At 40.3% G+C, this 16,716-nt stretch overlaps 1 protein-coding gene across 2 annotated transcripts in view; it reads right to left on the reverse strand.

Annotated features, from left to right (window-relative positions):
* The window catches only part of DOCK11 (dedicator of cytokinesis 11), a 198,562-nt gene that overhangs the window by 88,175 nt on the left and 93,671 nt on the right, over nucleotides 1–16,716 (reverse strand). For both annotated transcript variants that reach the window (XM_037146004.2, XM_037146003.2), the window contains exons 19-23: nucleotides 16,494–16,586; nucleotides 14,366–14,489; nucleotides 9,422–9,543; nucleotides 8,843–8,929; nucleotides 3,825–3,914 (exon numbers count right to left, since the gene is read on the reverse strand). In XM_037146004.2, the coding sequence (XP_037001899.2) occupies nucleotides 3,825–3,914; nucleotides 8,843–8,929; nucleotides 9,422–9,543; nucleotides 14,366–14,489; nucleotides 16,494–16,586 (516 nt within the window). The remainder of the gene's footprint in view (nucleotides 1–3,824; nucleotides 3,915–8,842; nucleotides 8,930–9,421; nucleotides 9,544–14,365; nucleotides 14,490–16,493; nucleotides 16,587–16,716) is intronic.

Raw genomic sequence — 16,716 nt, forward strand, 5'->3', positions numbered from 1 at the left:
TAATCTCAGTACACCTAACTCTCATTTCCAAATTGATCTTCCTCAAATACTGATTAGTTCAGACCACCTCCTTTCAAGAGTTTTTTTGATACCTTCCCATTAATCAAGGGCAGTGGGTCTCAATTAGTGGCCACTTTGCACCCCACCCACCACATCACCACAGATCATCCAACAATGTTTGGAGACATTTTGGGTTCTCACAACTGGGGGCTGCTACTGACATCTAGTGGTTAGAGGCCAAGGATGCTGCTAAACTTCCTGCAATGCACAGGGCAGCCCATTACAACAAAGACTTATCCTGTCCAAAATGTGAAGAGTATCAAGGTTGAAAAACTCTGACCTATGATATTAAGTTCAAGCTACTTAAGACCCAACCTACATTTTTAGCCTTAATATTCATCATCACTCTTCACAAGACCAACCTGGTGTCTTCACTGCTCCTTGAATACATGTATCTTAAGTATTCCTACTTCTGTGCGTTTGTTCAGTTTTTAGCCAAATTCTGGCCATCCTCCCAAGTTCAGTTCAAACCCTCACACTTCAGTGAAGCCATTTGTTCACTTATTCAACAAAAACATGCTAAATGAGCTTCCAAATTGCCAAGCACACCTGAAAAATGTGGTTCCTACCATCAAGCCATTCCCAGTCTACGGGGGGGAAAAGACAATGGACTAAATCACTGCAATACTAACAATAAACAGTGCAATAGTGGTATATACAAAATGCACAAAGGAAGAAGCAACTGAGCCTGCAAGTTGGTAGGGAACGCCTGAGAGGACAAAGTTTAAGGGGTAAGCAGAATAATGTGCAAGAGAAAAGAGAGGTGGGCATTGCATGCAGAATTGATCTGCACCAGTGCTCATTTATCCTCAAGCCAGCAGCCAGAGTGTTCTTTATGAAAGGCACATTCGATGCCATGTTCCCCTCGTGGAAAAAAAAACCACCACAAACAAAAATCTGTCAAGGGCTTCCCATGCCTACAGGACCCTGCCTCTTTTTGCAAATTCATCTCATTCCATCCCCTCCCCTCGCTGCTCTTAGTGCTCTAGCTACACCGCCTTTTTCCCGTCCTTCAAATGTGGTTTCACAAGGGAGTTACACCTGCTGCAATATTCTGTTATCCTTTTACACAGCGTTATCACCTATGTCTGCCTTCCTCTCATCAGTCTCTTCTCAGCTTAACACATAATCCCCTCAGAAAGGCCTTCCCCAATAGCTCTATCTACAGTGCACTCCTGGCCATGTGAGATCTCATTAATCTGTTCTATTTTCCTTCATAGCATTCACCTCTATCTAACATTATTTACTCAGTTATAACCTCTCTACCCCAACTACTGCAGGTATATTGTCAGAACTGATCCCTATTATAATCCGAGCCCCCAGTACATTATCTGGACCATAGTAGGTACTCAATATTTGGTGAATGGCTAAATGAATGAATAGAATCAGGAAACAAGGGCTAAGATAAAAATGGGAGCCTCTAGTCTCCGCAGTCCCTCAGTTCACTGAACCCTTTGTGCTTATACCCAGTAACCTGTGTTTGATATTTAATTACATATTGCTCTGGACTATCATTTCTACTGCTGACATATATTGTCATTCAACTTATGTAGGTGCTGTCTCTCCAATTAGGGACTAAGATCCCTATGTACAACCCTGAGCTATTCTACTTCACAAGCCCCATAGCATCTAGGGAAATAGGAAATCCATAATAAGAATTCAACAAGTAGTTGTTAATTGAATTGATGAAATAATGTCATTTACAGGGACAACAGATAGCAAGGTTTGGTAGGAAGAACCCAAAACTAGGAGCCAAGAGACACGTGTCACAGGCTCAGCTCCACTACTAACCAGCTGAATGACCAAAACAAGTCATGTCTATTAGGCCTTTAGTTTCCTCATCTGTAAAAAAAAACTCTCTAACATCTCCTTCAGCACTAACATTCATTCCATAGAGGCAGTGGGATATCTCTGTATTCACATGGTCTTTCACTCACTGCCACTAGAGGGAGAGCGTAGGTCACAAATGTCCAAAATTTCACACCCTTACAAGTACTTTCTTTTTTCAGTTTTAAGCATATCAGTATATGAAAATGATGACCTGTTCCATTCCATTCTGTTAAAACCTTTATAAAGCTTCCCCACTGGAGATAAAAAAAATCAAAGATCATAACAGACTAAGCATTCATTCAAACAGAGCAGGAATTCTAAATATTACCCAAGGAAAGGATCTGAAAGTTAGATGACTACACCTCTTAATGATAATTAAGAATAACAGCCACCATTTATCAAAAATGTCCCTGCTTCTACCTTTCCAATAGTCTATTTCTATATGACAGGCAGAATGATACTTTAAACAGTAAAGTCACAGGATGTCAATCCTCTGTTCAAAGCCCTATAGGACTTCCCATGTCATTTACGGTACAATTCAAACTCCTCATCATGGTTTATGAGGCTTTATCCAATCAGCTCGCCAACTACCTTTTCAATGTGATATCCTATCATTCTGTGGGCCAGCCACAGTGGGATTCCTGCTGTCCCTTGAATGCACCAAGCAAGTTCCTCAGGGCCTTTGCACCTGCTGTTCCCAGCTCTCCCCCCCCCGCCAGAAATCCACATAGCTGGTGACCTCATTTCCTTTAGGTCTGTGTCAAATGTCACTTTACCAGAGAGATCTTCTAACACTTTATCTTAAAGAGGGACCACTTTTATTCCCTTTCACTATGTTTTTGTTTTCTTTATACCAATTACTAGCAGATGTGACATATATATTCATTCATTTATTGTTCATCTTTCTCCACAAGAAAGCAAGCTCCTAGACGATAGGACATTGTTTTCTTCACTTACATTCCCAATGCTTAGAACATGCCTAGCACGTAGGAAGCACCGAAGAAGCAAGTACGCAATGAAGGATTACTGTACAGCACATACCCCATCTCACTTTGGCTGCCCAACCACCCCTATGAGTTGGCATTACTATTATCCCTGTGTGACAGATGAGGAAACAAAGACTCGGAGAAGTGAAGTAACTTGGCCAGGGTCAATCACTGAGCTAGTAAGTCACAGATCTGAGACACAAATTCAGTGTGTGATTCCAGAACCCATCCATGTCATCTCATGTCATACTACCTCTCTAAAAGAAATTAACATTTTGTTTCCTGAGAATATCATTAAGCAATAACATAGGTCCAAAGAGAAATCCTGTAGAGGCTTTATTTAAGAATAAAAGTTCCTCAGACTAGCTATGGCTGGTGTAATAAGGGGGCAACTAGAGAAGAAAGTCACTGTGACCTAGTTCTTATGACATAAACTGCAGTCCCAAGCATGTTAAATGAAGTGTTGGGTTCTCAATACATTTGATGACTATGGTGTTTCTTCACTTTCTCCTATGCAACATGCAGAAACTAGGCTTCTTTAGTTGATGCTAGTCTCTCATGCACAGAAATGGGAACCATTTCACATTTTATTCCAAGCAAAATGATTCTGTTTCATCTGGCCCTTTTCCCCACAGCATTCTCCACCTTTCCTGGGCAGTCAGCAGGAAGACAAAAGACCTGAAAAATCAATTTCTGGATCTGAAATAAACATTGTCATGAGATTTTCTAAAATATGCCATCAAATTCTGGCTATAACATTTTCTTCCTAATGTAGCAACTCTGCTTCTAAACAGCCACTTGATGGAAAAGTACATAACAGAAAAAGTTCTCTTGAGGATACACTGCTAAAAGTATTTTTAAAAGTTAGTTTGATTCCCCCCACATCAAAATGTGGCAGCAGAAAGACATCAAAAGCAAAGCTCTCGCAGAAAGCTGCTGGTCATTTACCTTTAAATATTTAATGAGCTCTCCTGGAACTTCTTTCGAGCCTGACTGAATCAGCTGGCAATGATGGAAGAATTTGTGCACATGTAGATCCTGGAAAACAGATGGACACAGCTATATGAAATCTGATTCATTACACTCAAATGCAGGCTCTGTCCTCCCTCCTCTTGCCTCTTGCAAACTTATTTATCTGGGTATCCTAATGCTCCGACTCAGCAGCTGCAGCTACTGACATGTGTGTCCATGTCCCATGGGCTTCTTGACCATCCATCACAAAAATCAGCAAGACCAGGTAAACTCAGCATGTACCCAAGCACATGGGGTAGGCCACATTTATGCTCAACTAGTCAATTTCATTTAATCACTTTTTTGACTGGTAGCATAGTCTCTGAAGTTGGGCTGCTTCTATATTGTAATGAAATGAGCAGAAACAGAAGTCTGAACCGAGAGGCGAAGCAAAGATAGCAGGAGGGCGTTACCAGAATCGTAGTCACAGGCATTCAGTGCCCAATTTACCATGGCACTTCACTGGCCAGCGAGCAAGTCCAGCTGTCCTCTCTGGAATTTATATACACTGATCTTACGGGCAGCACAAACTATATTAGAAATTGAAAGAATGAAATTTGGATTTCGACCTGCTTTCTCCAATTATTACTTGGAAGACCTTGGGTAAATCATCTGACCTGACTGAGCCTGTTTCTTCATGCATAAAATGATGGCAAGAGCAGGGAGAAGTGGGAAAGACCCTGGAGGCCTCATCAAGGAGCATGGACTTCATTTTCTCCGGCCAAGATTTTTCAAACTTCCTGAAGCTTCCCACACACTTGACTGTGATTTCATGGATATTGAGACCAAGTCTCAACTGGAGTAGCTAGCCACTTATGATCCACTGACTTCAAATTTCTGTGTTCGACTCCAGTCTAACTGGGAGAAGAACATCAGATAAGTTCCAATAGAAGAGCTTCTACAAAATACCTACAAGATACCAGTAACTTCTGAAAACTGAAAAAGTCATCTAAAACAAGGAAAGTCTGAGAACCTATCACAGCCAAGAGAAGTCTAAGGAGATGGGACAACTAAATGGAATGTGCTATCCTGGATAGAATCCTGAAACAACAAAAAAAGAGCTTTAATATGTAAAACCTAAGGAAATATGAATAAAGAACAGATATTAGTTGATAATTATGTATCAATATTGGCTCCTTACGTGTAACAAATATGCCACACTGATCTAAGCTGTTAATAATATAAGAAACTAAGTACAGGGTGTATGGAAAAGCTGTACCATCCTCACAAACTTTCTCTAAATCTAAAATTATTCAAAAAATAAAGATATCAAAAGTGATAGTAATAGCCTTCCAATTCCTTTCGAGTTTTATGTGGCATGAATCCACTAATAGAAATAAAAAGATTTTGTAATTTGAGAAGAATGATAAAATTTGAGCCAATATTATTATTAAGAAAGATGCACCCTAATTGGTGTACTCAGTGGGTTGGGCATTGTCTCACAAAGCAAAAGGTCACTGGCTCAATTCTCAGTAAGGACACATGCCTGGGTTGTGGTTTTGATTCCTGGTTGGGATGAGTACAAGAGGCAACCAATCAATGTTTCTCTCACACATCAATGTTTCTTTCCCTCTCATTCTGCCTCCCTTCCCCTCTCTAAAAATCAATAAATACAATCTTAAAAATAGAATGATGTTATTACTAATGAGAAAGTCTTTCAGCCCACAATTTCTCTAAGAATGTACAAATCAAATATAGTTTATTTTAATTATGAAATATACACAAGTATTACAATTGACAAAATTCAGGTGTGGTTCAGTGCTTGAAAGCTGGCCTACGAATCAAAGGGTAGCCTGTTCAAATCCTAGTGAGGGCACATGCCTGGGTTACTGGCCAGGCCCCCACAAGGGGGCGCACAAGAGGCAACCACACATTGATGTTTCTCTCTCTCTCTTTCTTCCTCCCTTCCCCTCTGTCTAAAAATAAATAAATAAAATCTTTAAAAAGAAATAAAAAATAGCCTGGCTGGTGTAGCTCAGTGGATTAAGCGTGGGCTGCAAACTAAAGCATTGCTGGTTCAATTCCCAGTCAGGGCACATGCCTGGGTTGCAGGCCAGGTCCCAAATGGGGGACGTGTGAGAGCCAACCACACACTGATGTTTCTCTCCTTTTCTTTCTCCTTCCCTTCTCCTCTCTCTAAAAAAATAAATAAAATATTTAAAAATAAAAAATAAAATAAAAGCAATAAGCATGTCCTCAGGGGAGGATAAAAAATAAATAAACAAAATACTACTTTAACATTTGATTAGATGGTTACTTAAAAAAAAAGAAATAAAAAATAATGACTTCTGGCCAAAATGGAGGCTTAGGTAGATACAATTCACCTCCTCACACAACCAAAACAAGGATAACAACTAATTTAAAAACAAAAAACAACTTGAACGGCCAGAAAATCAAACTGTGAAGAAGTCTGACAACCAAGGAGTTAAAGAAGAAACACTCATTCAGACCAGTATGAGGGATGGAGACAAGCAGGCAGAGACAGGGAGACAGGCAGAGATGACTTGCAGCAAGGAGGCTGGAGGATGGGAGCAGACAAGGTAGTAGCTCCTGGAGGGGGTGAGGTGGCAGCTGGCGGAGTGGGCAGTCCCACATTTGAGTGCAGATAAACCAGGAGGAACAATTGGGAAATGAGACAGACCACACAACCCAGGGTTCTGGCACAGTGAAATAAAGCCTCAACACGTCTGAATTGGGGACAGTCACCTACAAAGGAGTTCCCATCAGACTGTCAGTGGATTTCTCAAAAGACACCTTGCAGGCAAGAAGGGGCTGGAAAGAAGTATTCCAAGTCATGAAAGGCAAGGACCTACATCCAAGATTGCTCTACCCAGCAAAGTTTTTATTTAGAATGGAAGGGCAGATAAAGTGCTTCTCAGATAAGACCAAATTCAAGGAGTTCATCATCACCAAGCCCTTATTATATGAAATATTAAAGGGACTTACCTAAGAAAAAGAAGATAAAAAAGATAAACAGTAAAAGGACAGCAAACTCACAGTTATTAACAACCACACCTAAAACAAAAGCAAACTAAGAGGACAGCTAGATCAGGAGTGGAAACATAGAAATGAAGATCACATGGAGGGTTAGCAACAGGGGAGTGAGAGAAGGAGGAGGAGAAGGGGGGAGAAGGTACAGAGAATAAGTAGCATAGACGGTAGGTAGAAAATAGATGGGGGAGGGCAAGAATAGTATGGGAAATATAGAATCTAAAGAACTTGAGACATGTGGTCATAAACTAAAGGGGGGAATGATGGAGGGGGGAGTGCAGGGTGGAGGGGAATGAAGGGGAGAATAGAACAACTGTAATGGCATAATTAATAAAATATATTAAAATATTTAAAAAGAGTCAACCAATGAAATCATGAATAAATAAAACAACAAATTAATGTTAAAAAAAACCTGTGGGGGTTGAGGCCCCTGGAGAAACCCCCAGCCTCACAGGAGAGTTCATTGTAGAGACCCACAGGGTCCTAGAACATACACAAATCCACACACACTGGAATCAGCACCAGAAGGGCCCAATTTGCTTGTGGGTAGCAGAGAAAGTGACTGAAAGACAGCTGAAAGCCCAGCAAGCTGCATTCCTTCCTCTCTGACCCCTCCCTAAAGTACAGCACCACAACGCAGTGATGTGGGTTGTTCTGACCTGGTGAATACCTAAGGCTCCACCCATTACTACATAACAGGTGCACCAAGACAAAAAAAAAAAGGCCCAAATGAAAGAACACATCAAAGCTCCAGAAAAATACAACTAAGTGACAAAGAGATAGCCAACCTATCAGATGCTGGTGATCAGGATGCTCACAGAATTGGTTGAGTACAATCACAAAATAGAGGAAAGATGAAGGCTAAGAAAAGTAAAATAAAGAAAAATGCACAAGGAACCAACAGTAATGAGAAGGACACCAGGGCTCAAATCTCTGGTATGGACCAGAAGGAAGAAATAAACATTCAACCAAAACAGAAGGATGAAATAAAAATTCAAAATGTGAGGAGAGGCAACTCCAGAACAACTTTAAACCTTCCAACATCCAAAGCATAAGGTTGCCTGAAAGAGAAGTAGAGGAGAAAGAGATTGAATACCTATTTGAGAACATAATGAAGAAGAACTTCCCCAATCTGGCATAGGAAATAGACTTCCAGAAGTGCAGGAAGCTCAGAGAGTCCCAAAGAAGTTGGACCTAAGGAAGCACACATCAAAGCACATCATAATTACATTAGCCGAGAGTAAAATGAAGGAGAGACTCCTAAAAGCAGCAAAAGACAAGGGGACAGCCACCTACAAAGGAGTTTCCATCAGACTATACGCTGATTTCTCAAAAGAGACCTTACAGGCAAGAAGGGGCTGGAAAAAAGTATTCAGTCATGAAAGGTAAGGATCTACATCCAAGATTGCTCTATCCAGCAAAGCTTTCATTTAAAATGGAAGGGCAGATAAAGTGCTTCTTAGATAAGGTCAAGTTTAAGGAGTTCATCACTGATAAGCCATTATTATATGAAATGTTAAAGGGACTTATCTAAGGAAAAGAAGATGATCACAAACTATGAACAGTAAAATGACAAAAAAAAAACTTGCAATGATCAACAACCAAACCTAAAAAAATAAATTAAAAACTAAGCAAACAACTAGAACAGGAACAGAATCACAGAAATGAAGATCACACGGAAGGTTATCCATGGGAAACAAAGGGGGAGAATGGGGGAAAAGGTACAGGGAATAAGCATAAATGGTAGGTACAAAATAGACAGGGGGAGTTTAAGAATAGTAAGAGAAATGTAGAAGCCAAAGAACTTATATGTATGATCCATGGACATGAACTAAGGTTGAAGGGGGGGTGCAAGGTAAAGGGGAATAAAGGAGGGGACATGGGAAAACTATAATTCTATCAGTAAAATATATTTAAAAAGAAATAAAAAGTAAAATTGATGAAATTCAGATAATGCAACTTACTTGAGTGTAAATGGTAGACTCTAAGTGGCTTTTAATCTTCAACAATGGCTTTGCACCATCTACCCACTTAATATCCACATTAGATTGCTGTGAACAGAAAATACACATGAGTTTCTGTAGCAAGGCGATGGGCAGATGAGCAACCTATCACACCTTTATGAATTTCAACATTTTTTTCAGAGACAAATGTGTTAGTTTCACAGAAAGGGAATTACCGGGGAAAATAACCTGTCTTTAGAATAACTGATCCTGGATCATTTGGAATTTCCAATCCTTTGCAATGTGATAGTTTTATAAATTACAATGGAGATGAATTACAAAATAAATGAATTTTTTAAAATAATGCACAAAATCCAAATCCAAGTTCTTAAGATTGTTATTAGAATCAACAGACATGAGGTTACTTTGTCAGACTATTATAAATGTTTCTAATCATTCACTTTCTATACATATCTTTGCTGTGAACCAGCAGCACTGCACTTTGAGTTGCTATCAACTAAACTCTCAACTATGCCAAAAGAATTCTGCTTTTTCAACATTTCATCATGATTTCTTCAACAAATGCAGATATTTTCCTACCCTTTTTGATTCTGCATCGTTCAGGTTCAAGTAGCCTGGGGGAAGATTGGCTGAAACTGGCAGCTGCTGCTCAAATGTGATGATTCTACCATCCTTCAGCAAAGGTACCCAGGCAAATCCAACTGTCAAGACAATGACCAACCATGAGAAGTGAAATTGCAAATGCGATTAGCTCTACACGGATGTCTGACTTCTGGGGAGCAAGACAGTGTGGTGATGTTTGCATGCAGGATTCGAGATGTTGGGCAGCTGAATATTGGTGAAGGAACAATGAGTTAGGGTTGCTTCCTAAACCCACCATGACCACTGAACAGTTATTTACTTTATTTCCTTGGCTATAAAAATGGGAATAACAACATAGTCTTTCCATCTAATAGAGAAAAGATCAAAGTAAGATATTGTATGAAAACACTCTAAAACATGAAAAGTACATCAATATCATTGTCCTTACACTTTGGGAATAATTTGGGGTTGACTTAATTTTTTCAAAGGTTCAGATCTCTCTCATCTATCCTTAGTAAGAATGCAGTCCCATATCTGAGCCTATCTCAGACAGCAATCACCAGGGTCTAAAATTTCTTATATCAACCCCAGGGCAAGGGACTATGAAAGATGCAGGTTACAAGTCCAAGATGCATTTCATATTTACACGAACCAGTATTTGGTCGGGCAGCTTTCCTGATTATAGAAGAAGGAGGTATAGTAGGAGAATGCAGTCAGGGCATAGTGTTTACAACTTGAATGCACTGACAGATTTCCCCTTCTCTACATTTCTTTTTTTTTAAATAATTTTATTTAGTTATTTTTCAAGTACAGTTTTTTGTCTATTTCTCCCATCCAAGCCCTCCCCGCCCCATGCCCCCGCCTCCCTCCCATTTCCACCCCCCTTAGTTCTCGTCCCTGTGTCCTTCCTATTTGTTCCTCCAAATCCCTCCCCTTTTTCCCCCCTTAAATTCCCTTCCCTCTCCCCTCTGGTCACTGTCCCCTTGTTCTCTATTTCAGTGTCTTTGTTTTTATTCTGCCTGCTTGTTTGTTTTGTTGTTTAGCTTCCTGTTAAAGGTGAGATCATATGGTATTTGTCTTTCAACACCTGGCCTATTTCACTCAGCATAATGCTTTCCAGTTCCATCCATGTTGTTGCAAAGGGTAGTAGCTCCTTCTTTCTCTTTGCTGCATAGAATTCCATTGTGTATATGTACCACAATTTTTTGATCCATTCATTTACTGACGGGCACCTAGGTTGCTTCCAACTCTTGGCTATTGTAAATTGTGCTGCTATGAACATTGGGGTGCATAGGTTCTTTGAAATTGATGTTTTAGGATTCTTAGGATATAATCCTAGCAGTGGAATTGCTGGGTCAAAAGGCAGGTCGATTTTTATTTTTCTGAGAAAATTCCATACTGTTTTTCATAATGGTTATACCAGTCTGCAACCCCACCAACAGTGAACTAAGGACCCCTTTTCCCCACAACCTCTTCAACATTTATTGTTTGTTGCTTTGTTTATGATAGCCATCCTGACTGGTGTAAAGTGGTATCTCATTGTGGTTTTAATTTGCATCTCTCTGATAGCTAATGATATTGAGCATCTCTTCATGTGTCTCTGGATCCTCTGTATGCCCTCCTTGGAGAAGTGTCTGTTCAAGTCCTTTTCCCATTTTTTAATTGGGTTAGATGTCTTCTTAGAGTGGAGTCGTGTAAGTTCTTTGTATATTTCAGAGATTAAACCTTTGTCTGAGGTATCATGGGCAAATATGTTTTCCCATACATTTCTTAATAGTTCTACCCAAAAGAGTCTCCTGGCTTTGTGTTAGAAAACTCATCATGTTCTAGCTTTCAAAACCCAGAACCATCGGGGTCAGTATTTCCACTATTGAGATTACTCTGGGCTTCAGGTGTTTATAACTCAGCCGTAAACAGCTTGCTCTGGATGGAGTTTTGGCATATGAGACAGGGTGCTTCCTGGAGAGCACTTTTTAAAGACACTACTTTCTGATTCTTTAAAATTCTCTGCATGCGCGTGTGTGTGTGTGTGTTAGGAAAACAGTCTGTTTTCATTCACGTGTTTAATTTGGCAAATGCTTTAATTCTTAAAACAAGACTAGCATGTTGCTTTCTCTAAGTAGACAGAATAGTTTTCTCAGACTCTGAGACACATCTGAAGGGCATCTTTATTAAAATACAACTTCAGAAATGGTTTACTCAGAGCTCTTCTGTCCTAAGAGGCACAGGAAAGTAGCAGGAACAGAAAAACCGTTTAAAAGGACTCTGTCAAAGTAATTAAACTGGAAATTAGACAAATGACAAGAGGTTTCTAGCTTGGAAAATACCAAACTATATTCCTATTCCTAGGCAATATTTTTTCTCATAGAAATTTTTATTGTAATATAATTCAGACACTAAACAATTAATCTATTCCAAATACAATTCAATGGTTTTTATGCTATTCACAAAGTTGTGCATCCACTGCCACTAATTCCATAATGTACTCATCACCCCAAAAGAGATTGCATATCCCTTAGAAGTAACTCCCTATTTCCCTTCCCCGACCCTGATAACCACTCATTTACTTTCTGTCCTTATGGAATTGCTTAGGCAACATTTGTGCACTGTGAATTCATCACAGCATGGCCAAAGTGTGTCTCTCAGTCAAAATTCATACAGAGCACTTGGAAGCTATAAAGGTACAATGTCAAGCACTCGCCATCTGGCTCTGAGGTGTGAAGCCACTTAAAAGGATGGACTCTTAAAACAATGAGTGGCACATAAAATAACAGTCTCATGCTCCAGTGAACATCTTGCCCATTTCTGACTAGGATTTGAATAATGAAATAATAATTTGTCTTTCAGGAGGTACAATGTCATGGGTTCACATTGTTCTGCCAGATTTCTTTTCAGCCCCAGAGGTTTCTGCCCTGAATATACTGCGATTTCTATGAGAACACAGAATAGGACCATATATCCACAAAGGAAACTTCCTAATATTCAGTCCTGCTGGCTGCTGGACATCTCTCAAGTGTCAAAATCAGCACTGGTCCAAAACATATCACTCCCACCTACAATTCTGTTCCTTGCCAACACAACAGACCCTTGAACAATATGGGGTTTAGGATAACCCACGCCCACACAGTTGAAAACCTACATATAGCTTAAATTAGCCCTCCCCACACATGGTTCCTAGCCACCAGTTGACCTTTGAACAATGCAGAACTGTGCTAGATCAACTGAAAAAACCCTGAAGTGCACCCACACAATGCAAACCCATGTTGTCCAAGAGTCAACTGTGCCTCCTTTCCAGCTTCTGAAACTTCAGTGCCAACTCCCAAGTTGCCACACTAGTAGCCACTCATTTGCTAGGTCTGATATATTCCTATTCTGCAATTCTCATTTTCTTCATTCCCCTGCTATTGCCACAGTGTGCCCTCTTTCTTCCCTGGGCTTTTGAAATGCCCCCTTACTGGTGGTTCTTCCTTCCTTACTCATACTCCAATTCACCTCATGCCCCATATTGCTGCTTGATTGAATTTGCTACAAAACAGCCCTTACTGGTGCTCATAATGCTTTAATATTTCCATATTCATGACAGAATGAAATCACATCCACAGCCTAACATCCTATGATTCCCTTCCCAGAACCCTGTGCTTTGGTTGTATTAATACACTTATCATTCCCTGTCCATTTCCCTAAAGAGTGTACCTCTGCACTAGCTGTGGCTTTATTCTGGACTCTTCTACCTTCTTGCCATCACTACATCCTCAAACTCTACCCTGACCTTAAGGCCTCACCCAAACACCATCTCCTCCTGGAAACCTCCCCTGATTGTCAGACATGTTTCCCTCCCACCACTGAAGTTAATAACTCTCTTCCCTGAGATCACACAGCACCACCTTCCTGGTACCTACTACTTTCTATCTTGTATCATAGTTGCCTGCATAGCTCTCAAGTCCATTCAATGGTTTTTATGCTATTCACGAAGTTGTGCATCCACTGCCACTAATCATATGCTTGATCTTATGATTGCTGAAGATGAGATCTACCTGTGACTATATTCTCCATAGTACCTACAACATCTTGCGCATAATAAATATTCAGACATTTATTCAATGAATGACTAAATGAATGAATTTAAGATTGACTCAGGTTATTTTGGATCCGAATCCAAGGGCATGCTGCCATTTATATCTATAGTGGGTGTGACACTGGCCATGGTCACAGGGACTTCTGTGCTCTCCCAAGGATGCTTCCCATTGGTTTATCTAAAGCACAGGTGGCAAACACAAGGCCCGAGGGCTGAATCCTTGTTTTATCTGGCCTGGCACCTTGTTTCTACCTGGCGGCAGTGCTAAGCTCTCACTTAACTGTTAAGGAGTAGTTACATTTACGCAGTCTTAAAATTACATTCAGCTGTTTGAAGGCAACTGCAAGGCTGATATGGCCTCCAGTGAAAATGAGTTTGACACCCCTGATCTAAAGCCTTGCACACTGGGACTAGGACAGGGGCTTCACTACTCAAGGGTATTCAAATTCATCCACTCTGTTCTCTTATTAGAACCAGGCAGCCCCCAATCTCCCTCAGGGTCAAAATTACCCCTAGCTCTAGACTTACTTCCCTCTTCCTCAGTGAGCAGCACTGGAAAATTCTGGTTGCTGAGCTATTCTACATAAAAGAAATAACACAAATATTGTATCACAATATGTGTTTTTTTCTGAGAAGGGCAATATTACTTATGTTGCTTATGGTAGTCCAAGCACACTGGTAAGCATTTGTACATTTGGTAGAAATAAATATAGCGTGGACATATGATTCACATTTTATGAACTTTTTAACTCAGAACTAGGACTTTTTGATGAGGGAAAGAAGTGCTCTGTAGCTTGATAAAAAGGGTTCTATTCTGGGCAAGTCCATCACAAACAGCCTGAGAGAGACATTGAGAGCACACATACCTGGAGTTTCAACTGTGTCCTGCTTTTTGGTTGTTCCCTTTGTGTTAATTTCACAACTTACATGACAAAAAGTGAAAAGCAAATGATGTTTTTGATGCAGGTGAATGGGAAGCTCGATTTTAACCTGAAATGACAAATTACACGTAGAATTTTGTTTTGTTTTAATTATCAAGCTGAACTGTCAGTCCTTGTGTTTCACTATACTTTTCCAATGACATACTTTTCTAAATGACAGACCAACTGGTCAATGAGATATCACTGAAATGTATTCCAAATAATTTTCTGGTCAGTTTCAGTTTGACAATATTCTCTTGGGTGGTGGGGCAGATTTATTTCTTTTGAGGAAAAGTCCAGTGGATTCTCCTGGATTCAACTTTTTGCAACAGAATTTTCTAAAACCCTGGAACAAAACCACACCCTCACAGCCCAGAGATGCTATGTCACTCAGTCTGAGTCAGTGAACACAATCCACCTAAAGCAGGCACTGAATTTCAAAGGCAACTTTTTTCCTCAGCTGTAACCCGCCTTTGCATGAAAAAAACTTAAGCTTTGCAAATAAAAAAGTGCAAAAAGTCACTATGGTATTATGGTATACACAGATTACGGTTCATATAAATTTCTTTAGAAGAAAATTACAACTTTACCCATGAATGAAAAAATAAAAATGATCATGCTGACTCATAAATTTAATCCTAAAAATTAATAATTTAATACAGGCATCTCAAGTAACTTTCCAATCAGAACTCACATGAATGTTTGTAATGCCTCTTGGAATTATGTGAGACAAATTAGAAATTTAACTGATTTAACACACATGCATGCACCTACACAGAAACACATGCTCACCCACTGAATGTCTCCCCCCTGCCCCGCCTCTCTCCTGGTCAATATATAGTGAATGGCTGTAAAGCCGATTTATTTCTGGCATCCTAAAGATAATATAGATTATTTACTATATCATCAAGTTTTCTGTAGTGACTGGCATTGGCTACAGAGGGGGACATGTTGAATAGCTCAGTGAGGAGCATCTGGCCTAATTATCATTCACATAAGGCATGGTTTCTGGTGTTACAACTAATTTCCGTTGCAGGTATATTTCAGCACAGAATGTGCATCTATGCAGCATCCAGATCATCTGGTTGAATGAATGACTAAATGCTCTGCTGTAAATAAATGTGAGCATACTCCCTCCCCGGGTCACAAAAATGCAAGGCCACCATTCTCTTCCCCATCCCCCATGAGACTAAGGGCACTGGACAGAGAAAGGGATGAGTGAGGTCTACAGCTGGGGTAGAAGGCCTCCACAGGACAGCAAGTAATCTTGGGGATATCATGACAGCAGAGGGTGGGGGAATGGTTTCAGACAAAGCCAGGAATGGACACATGAGGCCTGAGGAGCAGAAATGGTAGAGCTTCTGGCCTGCAATTTATTTACATCCAGGTACCAGGGAGACAAGTGGGAATAAAAAGCAGTCTGCAGATTTGGATAAGCCAGATACATACGGACTAGAAGAGGCTGTGACAAAGACACTAAGAGAGACACTGGAAAGTACTCAGAGATGTAGAGACAGAAGTGAGAAGAAGGAAAGAGAGCCCTAGACAGGGTCTGAGGAAGGGAGCGCAGTGACAGGGAGACAAAGCCACTCAACACTGCAGAGGCATTGAATACAGCCAGTGGGATCTGGTGGCCCAGCCGCACTGCTGTCTCTGACAGCATTTCATTTACAGGGATGCTGCACCCTCCCATGCACAACTATAGTAGGAAAGAGCTAGAAAGGCCGTCAAAAAAACCTCTTCTGAATTTCTTATTTAAAGCTGAGGAAATGAAGACTCAGAAAGGGGAAGTGACTTGCTCCAAGTCACAGAGCCAGCTGTTGTCAAAACTAGGGCTTTGTTTCCCACATTGCTACGTCATGCCAGAACCCTTCAATTTGTGGTCAAATCTTCTGCTGTCTTCAAAAGACAACACACAGGCAGTGGCCCTTTGCTTTGATGTGACATTTTCTATTTTCAAGGGACAAACCACTCAAGGGAATAAAACTACAGATAAAATGATGAAAATGACTCAAAGACAAAAAAAGAAGCACAATCATTGTGTTTTATAAAAGTCAAAATAATGTATTTTTACCTCATCATAGAACTCTGGATTTTGGTTATGATGTGAAACAACAGCATAAGCATTTGTGGTAAAAACAGATCCCGCAGGTTTTCCATAAATACACTGCAAGAGAAGAAACACAGTTGCCACTGTCAGTGCAGGTCTCCAAACGTGAAGCTATGGAACCACATACAGTTAGAAGCATCTGTGAGCACATGGCCATAGCCAAGCCCCCCCAGGCTCTCACCATGAG

The sequence above is a fragment of the Artibeus jamaicensis genome, unplaced genomic scaffold (assembly GCF_021234435.1).
Source record: "Artibeus jamaicensis isolate MK-2021 breed Jamaican fruit bat unplaced genomic scaffold, CSHL_Jam_final scaffold_378, whole genome shotgun sequence".
In the NCBI taxonomy this organism is placed as follows: Eukaryota; Metazoa; Chordata; class Mammalia; order Chiroptera; family Phyllostomidae; genus Artibeus; species Artibeus jamaicensis.